The following is a 9,634-nucleotide window of genomic DNA, read 5'->3' as shown; positions in this document are numbered from 1 at the left end:
CCTTCCCTGGCTTTCTTGTAGGTCCCATTCAGGTACTGGAAGGTTGTTCTAGGGTCTCTGCAGAACCTTCTTTTCTCCAGGCTGAACAGCCCCAACTCTCTCAGCATGTCCCCATAGGGGAGGAGCTCCAGCCCTCTAATCATCTTTGTGGCCCATCTCTGGAAATGCTCCAACAGTTCCATGTTGCTCTTATACTGGCAGCACCAGAAATGGATGCAGTGCACCAGGTGAGGTCTCAGCAGAGTAGATCAGAAAGGCAGAATCCCCTCCCTGTCCTGCTGCTCACACTGCTTTTGATGCAGCCCAGCACACGGCTGTGTCCTGGGCTGCCAGCAACCATTGCCAGCTCATGCTGAGCTTTTCATCAACTGACACCCCCAAGCCCTTCTCGAGACCACTCTCATGCCCCTCCTATCACAACCGTTCAAACAATTTTCATCAAGACTGCAGAGTTAATATCCAGAACATAGCCCTCCTAAAATACAAGCAGTGAGAGACACACTACTAGTTTCAAAGCAGTCTGTTTACTCCATGTAGATGGATGTCTATGCCAACACCATCTATCAGCACAAACACCAAATGCAAGAACAAAAAGTATTCAGAATTGGTTGAAATATCTCATATAACAAAAAGTAATGTCTGGAAAGAGGACTTACCCAGCTGGTTAGAGACTGACTTTCTGGGCACACCAGCAGCAAGGGGAAATGCCAGGTTTAAGCTCTGTCAGAGTGGGATTCCCCTGCATCACATGTTTGGTTTCACACTGCAGCAGAATGATAATTCTCTTTTTAATACTTGGTTTAGCACTGATGCCTTTTAACCTTCCACTAACAACATTTACATTGGTGTAAGAGGATTTTTCTCGTATTATTGAATCTGAGTCAGCTGCCAGAGAGTATGATTCCTACTTTGGAAATGCAAAAATCAAGGAAAAACATTTTCTTGCAGAGAAATACATCCCAGGCATCTCCACCTTTGTAAAGATGCAAATCACAAACTAGGTACTGTACTCTGCAGATCAGTATTCATATAAAAACACCTTTTATAAAGCAGGAGCACATTAATTCTTTTAAATCATAACAGGCCTGATTTGAAGATGGTATTTAAAGCAAACCACTTAGCACTCTTCTCTCTAAGATAAGGAAGACAAGGTAGCAGACTGCCTCACTTGTTTGAATACACCTAACAGATTCAGCAATAATATTCTTAAAACACTCCATTAGATCTTCCTACATTTGAGATGAGTGCAGTTACTGTGTGACTTCATTACTTGTCAAAGATCAGGGATTTTATGAGAAGTAGATTTGCTTTTGCAGCCTCTCTGTGCAGCACTTCAGAACAAGGCATTTGGTCTCATCAACCTTGCTGACACTGCACCTCCAAATCATTCTGTTGGCTTTCCTCAGAGCATTCCTTAGAAAACTCCACTAATCCTCTGAAGGTGCTGCTGCCACTTCACAAACGCCTGTGTGGAGCCAAAAGGTTTGTCATCAATGTTAGATAGGTTCTTCTTTTTTTTTATCATTTTCTGGGAAACCAAAGTTATGACAAAATTATTTGACAAACAATTTTATTTTTCTTTAAATGAAGGAAGGGTTATGTTTTTAATAGCCATCAGATCTCAATGCTTCTAAATGTTACCCTGGCACAAGACAGTCCGTTCGGTGTTTGGTTTTGTAGTTGATCCACTTCCTCTGACTCCAAATGTCTTTGCAGTATTCTGTGGTTTATTCTCTCCTCCATGCTCAAAAAGTGTGCACACGTTGAACATTACTATGTTACAAGAAGGTGGCTATGAAATACAAGCAAAGATCATTTTTCAAGATGAACCCTTCAAGAATATTCAGTTCAGGAAAGGATTGTGGGTTTTAATTCAAAAAGGTAAATCAGCAGCCATTGAAGAAGAGATCTTCAGTAAAATCTTCCATTGTCCTTAAAAACTCCTGACAAGATGGACATGCTGTATGTGAAGGCCACCACTCAATCCAAGTGCTGGAATCCAAAGGGTACTGAAATCTAAGAGCACAACAGAAAAATTATCATTTGTGGCTAACTTTTGAAGAGGAAAATGTGAAAGAGGAAAAAATAAATTACACTATGAAATTGCTTGCTTTGTGTTCTGAATCCTGTTTTAGAGGTACACATCTGAGAGCTCAGTATGTAGCTGTTGGTTGAATTAATACTTAAAAAAATAAACTAATTCTGTATTACAGAAGAATTAGTACATACAAGCACTTCACAACACACTTGAACATTACATCTCTGCACAGTCTGAGGGTAAATTTTACTTACTTGAAACTGTAGCCAATGCTTATCTTTAAGGCTTCTTTTCCCATGATCAAATACTGCTCTCCTGGGCTCATTTCCACATCTGTACAGGTCTGCTTTTTAACAAAGGTTATTTCATCGTTTTTTTTAGCAAAAGCTTGCCCTGAAGGAGAATGTCAGGATGGCACAATGTCACAAAGAGAATTTCAGTAACTCATATATAAGACAGAAACTGCCAAAATGTGGTTTCCAACCAGCACAACCAAAAGGTCTATTTGCCACTAGGTAGGTGACAGCATAAAACATGTTTGTTGTAAAAGCTTTTTAATAAATCAACCTTGTGCATATAAAGTCATTGTGTATGACTGTAATTATAAGGAATGGAAAATGAGTGAATATCTGCTTCAGTTCTGCAGTACCTATGAGCAGTTACCTCTCCCAAAGGTAAAATAGCAAGTGCCCAAAAACATTCTAAAGTCCTTTCTCCTACAAGCAGAAACATGCCCAACCCACAAAAATCTGAGGAAAGTTGAGGCATGGTATCTCCTTGCACACTGCCTCACCTCACTCACTGCATATCCAGTAAGGGAGAACATTCTGTGGAATTAATAAGACATTTGAACAGCAGCTCACAACTGTATTATTTGATTATGGACTGTATTTACCTGATGACTAGATTTACCTGATGACAGTTTAGGTTTAACAGCACCTATGATATAGAAAAGCGATCTATAGACAGCAAAGACTAACCTGCTCAGGGCTCAAAAGATTTCTCAAAGGCTCTGTTTGCAACTAGGATTTTCAGGTCTCATGAACTGACTAGTTTTGACTGCTGATTTTTATCAATTGATTCAGTGTCTCAACCAGAGAGCTTTTACTCTGTATAAATTAAGTGGGTTAATAACAGAACACCCACCTCTTTTATACAGGTCCAGAAGAGTTGCAGAATACTTGACAAAATAGCCTTCTTCGCTGCGTGATAAGATGTTCACTTTATAAGCTGCAGAACAACACAAAACAGCCTTTTGGTTCTTCCTTTTTTTCTGCAATACACACTAAACGTCTCACAGATAGAGAATATAATGTCTCTTTACAATCCTAATTTCTGGGAAGATGATGGCTATCATCACTGTAAGGCTAAGAAACATTAACAAGTTCTGCCCATGCTCTCATCTCATGGAAGCTCTATCTGTGCCCTCATCTGATGCTTCACAATTTCATGTGACCCCAAATCCACATGATCACATTAGACCAAGCAAGAAAATCAGAGTGCTCAGTATCAGCACTCACCAGATCAGGCTCACTGATGCACTAACCTGGGTTATGTGATTTTTATTCAGCAAAGGGTAGGGCAGCACTTGCTCTGCTCCCATATGTCTCCTTCATCTACTGCTCACAAATGTTAAGCTTACTAAATTTTAATCAGTAAAGATCTAATTGAAACAAAATGTTTTACAGCAGTACTAAACAAGTGAACACTTCACTCAGAGCATATGAAATAGGTAATGAGAACTGTAATGTTACCATACGCAATATCGCTCTGGCAGGCAGCTCTTTTCCTGCTCTCAGCCGTTAGCGAGCGATCGAGTCTCTCTTGCACTTCACTACATTCAGCTGCATTGAAAAAGGGGGGAAAACAGTGGTAAGTGTCATCACACACCTACAAACAAAAACACCATGAATCTCTCCCTACTGAGGATTGAATCATACAATGGCTTAGCTTGGAAGGAACCTCAGACATCATCTACTCCAACCTCCCAGCGGTGGGCAGGGACACTTCCTCAGCTAGACTCGACTGCTCAAGGCCTCATCCAACCTGGCCTTGAAGGAGGAGGCATCCACAACCTTTCTGGGCAGCCTATTCCATAGTCTCGCAATCCTCATACTGAAGACCTTCTTCCTTAGGTCCCATCTAAACCTACTGTCCCTCAGCTTAAAACCATTCCCCCTTGTCCTGTTGCTAGACGCTCTCACAAAAAGTCCCTCTCCCTTCAGGTATTGGAAAGCAGCTCTAAGATCCCCCTGGACTCTTATCTCTAGGCTGAACAACCCCAGCTCCCTCAGCCTATCCTTATAGCAGAGATGCTCCAGTTCTTGAAAGCCTGCCCTCATAGGTGCTGTAACAGAAATTAATTATGGGATTGGATGGGGCAACCACAAATATTTAAAATAGAAAATAACACCCTCAGTCACCTTAATCCAGGCAGGTAGCCTTGATCATCCTGCCAACATTTATTTTAAGTGCAAAAGTTGGAGAACATAACAGCTGTGTTCTTAAGAGGATATTTTAACTTATGTTGTGTGTAGTTCTGCCCAAAGCACTCCACTGCATTTTCCCACCAAGTGAAATGGGAAAAAAACATCTTAAAAAACAGCTTACCTTCCATGCATTTGCATTCATCTCCTTCACACAATCTCACAAGTTTTTCATTTCCATAGGGGTTATAAAACATAGTGCACTTTTTATCTACAAGACCCAAAAAAGGAAGAATAAATACATACAGAAAATCAAAGTCGAAGAAGTCAGCACTGAAATACTGTGAGTCTAAAGTTTGAGCTTAACACAATAAGGATTAAAAAGCCATTGAAGGAAAATGGTAGTCTTTAGAGAGGAATCAAATCTGGAATACATACCTGGGGCATGATATTCATATACAGTGAACGTGGCAGGATTTAGCATTCCAACCCTGAAATGCTCACTTACTCGGAACCCAACACAGAGAAAAGAATCAACTGGCACCTATTTGACAGACACAGGAATTAAGGAGCTCTAAAGTTAACAAAATCATTCCAAAGAGTTCAAGTAGTGTTTAAAATTATGGAAAGGGTGACATACAGAGTCTATCTGCAGGATAACATGTCCGTCTTTTATCTCATAATCTGCTATCAAATGATCAATTCCACTTGCAAGCTGTAGGGAGGGAAAACAGAGAAAAATATTTTATGCATGTTAAACATTTTAGGATGGTCTTGAGGGTTTTCTAATCAGTAGCTTTAACTATTCTGAGATATAAAATCTTATTTTAGGGTTGTCTCTTTATAGTGCTTACATTCTCACTTGTTTTTTCAATTGTTAAGGAAACATATCCTTTTACTCACTACATGAAGGGAATAAAGAGCTAATATTCTTAAAAGAATACATGAGTTCATGTATAGTAGCCTATTTAAATACTGTAAGCATAGCTCTGTCTTTAAACCTCACGTGCCTGTCAACAGGAGCTTGGATGAAAGCAAGATTCAGCTGACAAACCTTAGCCAATTTGCAGTTAGATGTGCACACTAAGAGTGTTCCCTTCACAGTGGGCAGATAAAGCATCTCCAGAGGCTGATCCATGCTACCCTAACACAAGTGACCACCACTCTCTACCCACTCCTGTCTTTCCACTAACAGGTGAGTCCAGATGTCAGACTTTAACTAGATGTCCTACTACTGACTATCAAAAATCCATGATCTATACTTAAGTAGATTATTTTCACTAGTATTAGAAGTGTTTAAAAGCAACAAGGGTATAACAATACAAATCTGCACTACTACTCTAACAGAAAAAGATGAGGAACAGTAAATATTATAGTGCTGTCAAAAACCAACTTCAGTAAAAGACAGAAAGTTCTCTATAACATACAGTAGATAAGTCTTCTGTATTTGCTTCCAATCCACTGACCAAACCTATGTCCATCACGGCATGAGCAGACCCTGACTGTGGCTCCCTGGCACTGGGCCTGTACCTAAAATACATTTCAAATAATATTGGTTATTATTGACATGATTGACATTTCAAATAACTCTTCAAATGTAGAGCTAGAAAAAATGTTAGGAAAATGCTCTTGGCAGTTAGATCACAGTAAACCCATAATGAAGCAGAACAGACCAGATGAATCATTTCAGATTTATATCAATGTCAGGCATAAAGAAGCTTTTCTTAATACTTCTGTTCCAGGAGAACTCATATATAACTAAAGCAAAACTTCCACCTGATCTTTGGCTCTGATTCTCTTTACAGCCATCCATGAAGGTGAAGAAACAGAAAGGTGCATTTATTAACAATTAACATTTATTGCAATTGTTCAAAAAAGCAAATAAATGTAATATAAATATGTCAGTTAATGTAATATTAAAACAATACCAAAGCAAGCCCCACTGAGCAGAAAGCCTTTGGAACAATCTAAGATATAATTTCATGACCTGTATTTGCTTTGTGCTGCTCCAATTCCTTACCATGTCAGCTGGGAATTCCACCTTTGCCAGGAGCAGCACTCAATGTTAGAAAATTCAGATCAGTTAGGGAGTGCATTTAGTTAAACTAAACCTTTAAATGCAAAACACTGGCTCCATCACTTGGGGAAGCAAACCAAAAACCCAACCAATCAACCAACCCAAAACCCCACCTGCTGTACTTACTTCGCACAGGCCTCTAAGCGCCCAAGTGGTTCCCCTTCTTCTCTTCTGTAACCTTTTCATATCAAGTAGAGTCAAAGTAAGTAATTTTCTAACTCTTCCCAAATTGACAGAAGGCATTTTTGTAACTCTTTGTGGTTATTTTTATAGGAACTCACTGTCTATCCACAAAGAAGTAACATTATACTTCTTCCCATAATTCAAGTGAAATAACACAGTTTTAAAGCTTTAGCTTATTGTGTACTTGTGAAAACTATGCCATGGAGAAAGCTCAGAATATGGCTATATACCCTGTTATAACTCGACTAGAACTCACTGAAGCCTCTTCCATCCCCCATCACATTTCTTTCTTCAGCTATCAGTTTGTATTCCTCACTGCAAAAACTCTTCCAAAAATAGGTAAAAAAGCACCTAACAAAAATGCATTGAAATTAATTCTATTAACAAAAAAAGGCAATAGTTTTAAGAAGTCATAAAGAGGCTTCTGGCAATTTCTTTTCCAGTTTTGATTTATAAAATGGCAGAATTTATCAGAGATTCACTCTTAATAAAAACCAGTTTGTTAAGTAAAGCTTTTTTATCCTGCCTCCCTTGCACTGTCTTGAACAGCAATATCTGAAACTATGTTAATACTTTACCATCATCTGTCTTGGGAAGAATCTTCAAATCAAAGTGGCATGTCTCTTCAGAAGTACCAATTGTGTTATATACTGTCCTCACCTACACAGGTACAAGAGAAGCAGTAAACAATCCTCAAAACTGGCACAGAACTGGGAAAACTCATAACAGAACAGCAGTAAAACCAAGTCTGCACAGCAGGAGTAGTTCTGATGGGCACAAGGTAAATAAATGATCAGCACAGAAATGGGGAATCCACTCTTGCTGGGTTTATTTACAAAACTAAAACCAGCTCCTGATACTTTATTAATATAAATGCCAGTCCACAAGAATCTGTACATTTCAGATGTTAAGGTGATGCTAGAAGAGGCTATGAAAAAGCAGAAGAAAAACTTTAAAACATTTCTATTGTACTTACAATATTTAGGCACACAAAAAGTATTCCTTTCATTATGGCAAGAAAACATTTTTTTTTCAGTGATATTGCTTAATAAATTCAGAGTAAACACCAGAATCACAGAGAACTGAGCAGTTTCTCAAAGCTGGTGACTCATTTGGGTCTGGGTTTGGCCAGAGACTGCAACAACTGGTGAGAATTAAAACTAAGCTGATCATCTATCTATGTTTATGGAACAGAAAACCTCTGATGAAAAGGAGAAAACTCCACAGCCTCTCTCTCATTAGCCATAAGTCATACAATAGCTTGAAACTAACCTAAAGTATCACCATAACAACATCTATTGCTTCAGTCTAAAAGGTAAAGGACAACAAATTGAAGAGCTTATGAGAAATTTCACCTTCTTTTCATCATTGTTAGCAACAAATCAGATTCCACTTAGAAAGATTGGTTGCATGCTTACATTTACTGTAGCTATGCCAGTGCTGCTTCCAGTGCTCACATAGATGTCATCCTCCAAAGGTACCTGAAAGGTTGATGTTAAACAAGAAGTTCTAGTTTAATAACAAAGCTCTATCAGCAATAATTCAAGTCAGACAATGTTGCTTTTCTACATTTTAAATTCATATTAAGGCCTGAAGATACAAACAGATTCTACAAAAAAGCCTCAGAGGAACAAGCAGAGATGCTAAATTTAAATGAAGATCCAAATGCTTTAAAATTCAGCAGATAAGCAAAGTCCTTTCACTACACCAAATTACCAGCAGTTTATTAAAAGAAAAAGCAACTTCAGCAGCAATTTCAAGGTTCAGCTCCTTAATATGTTGCTAAGAATTCTGCTTTTGCTTCCCTAAAGCAATACTGTTCACTCACTGGTATGGTTCTTCCCACGAAACGGTCTTTTGTCAGTTTAAATACTTCAAGGTCTCCGTGGTTTTTGTATGCTACCTTAACAATCATGTCCAAATGCAGCCGTTTGACAAGAAGGGAATATTCAGTCAAGGCCTCAAGGGCATTAATTGTGTCCTGCCAGAAATCAGTTATAAAGGATTAATTCCAAGAATTCAGCAGAATTGAAAATGTATTACAAAGCAGTTTATTTCCTGCCACTTAAACATGACTATAAATAATGATAACTGCTACTAGCTAAACAGTTTAGCAGTGACTCAGGAGTGCACTTCATAGGAGTCAACTCACCTGAGTTGAATAAAACCCTCCTCCATGTCTTTGTTCTTTTGATAACCAGGTCATGATTGGATTAGCATAGTCTTTGTCTCCTCTCAGCAGAGCAGTAAGCAGGGCATATGCTGTAGTTTCAATCATCTGTGCAGTAGCAGAGCCGGGAGAGTGTTGGTCTTGTGCTTTGAAAGTGTTTTTCCAGAAGCGATAAACAGGAGGGTCACCTGCAGAAGAAGGGTTTCAGACTGACACACAGCAACAGCTCTCTCTAGACTACAGAAGGTGAAGTGTTGCCTACTCAGGTCAAAGAGAAAAGGAGGAACTCACTTTGCATTTAACAGAAGATGAAGTTATACCTGCACTAGTAACTCTGACCTTAACTCTAGAACCCGATGATAAAGAGATATGATGCAAAGCAGATGATGCATATCCAAATATTGCTGGTCCTGAATAGTGATGGAGTGGCCAAACAGAACACAGGTGTTTATTTTGTTTCAAAGTCACTTTAAAGAGGCAGGACAAAGCTTTTCTATTCCAGGAGGAATCTTTACTTGGCAGAGAATGGTTGAGTCCCTTACCTGTGACAAAACTGACTAAAAAAGAACAGCATTCACAAGAGACTACAAGTCTCTCCATCAACCAGCGAGACATTAAGAAGAAAACCAAACACAATAGAAGTGAAGTCAGTGGAAGAGATTGTGAAAAATGCCACTCTAAGAGAGTAGACACTTCGTAAGGAAGGGACCCCTGGAGATCACCTAGCCCAACTGCCCTGC

The 9,634-nt window shown here is 39.0% G+C and overlaps 1 protein-coding gene across 1 annotated transcript in view; it reads right to left on the bottom strand.

Moving 5' to 3' along the window:
* Positions 1 to 1,553: 1,553 nt before the first annotated feature.
* Positions 1,554 to 9,634, bottom strand: part of C5 (complement C5) — a 35,740-nt gene continuing 27,659 nt past the window's right edge. Inside the window, exons 32-44 of the mRNA XM_064170944.1 lie at positions 8,877 to 9,082; positions 8,553 to 8,705; positions 8,143 to 8,205; positions 7,303 to 7,384; positions 6,668 to 6,719; positions 5,892 to 5,994; positions 5,105 to 5,179; positions 4,903 to 5,008; positions 4,649 to 4,735; positions 3,793 to 3,882; positions 3,185 to 3,268; positions 2,293 to 2,431; positions 1,554 to 2,016 (exon numbers count right to left, since the gene is read on the bottom strand). Of these exons, the coding sequence (XP_064027014.1) occupies positions 1,887 to 2,016; positions 2,293 to 2,431; positions 3,185 to 3,268; positions 3,793 to 3,882; positions 4,649 to 4,735; positions 4,903 to 5,008; positions 5,105 to 5,179; positions 5,892 to 5,994; positions 6,668 to 6,719; positions 7,303 to 7,384; positions 8,143 to 8,205; positions 8,553 to 8,705; positions 8,877 to 9,082 (1,370 nt within the window). The 3' untranslated portion in view covers positions 1,554 to 1,886. The remainder of the gene's footprint in view (positions 2,017 to 2,292; positions 2,432 to 3,184; positions 3,269 to 3,792; positions 3,883 to 4,648; positions 4,736 to 4,902; positions 5,009 to 5,104; positions 5,180 to 5,891; positions 5,995 to 6,667; positions 6,720 to 7,302; positions 7,385 to 8,142; positions 8,206 to 8,552; positions 8,706 to 8,876; positions 9,083 to 9,634) is intronic.

This window comes from Pogoniulus pusillus, chromosome 35 (genome assembly GCF_015220805.1).
Source record: "Pogoniulus pusillus isolate bPogPus1 chromosome 35, bPogPus1.pri, whole genome shotgun sequence".
Lineage (NCBI taxonomy): Eukaryota > Metazoa > Chordata > Aves > Piciformes > Lybiidae > Pogoniulus > Pogoniulus pusillus.
The sequence above is the reverse complement of the archived record's forward strand: the minus strand, read 5'-3'. Positions and strand labels throughout refer to the sequence as shown.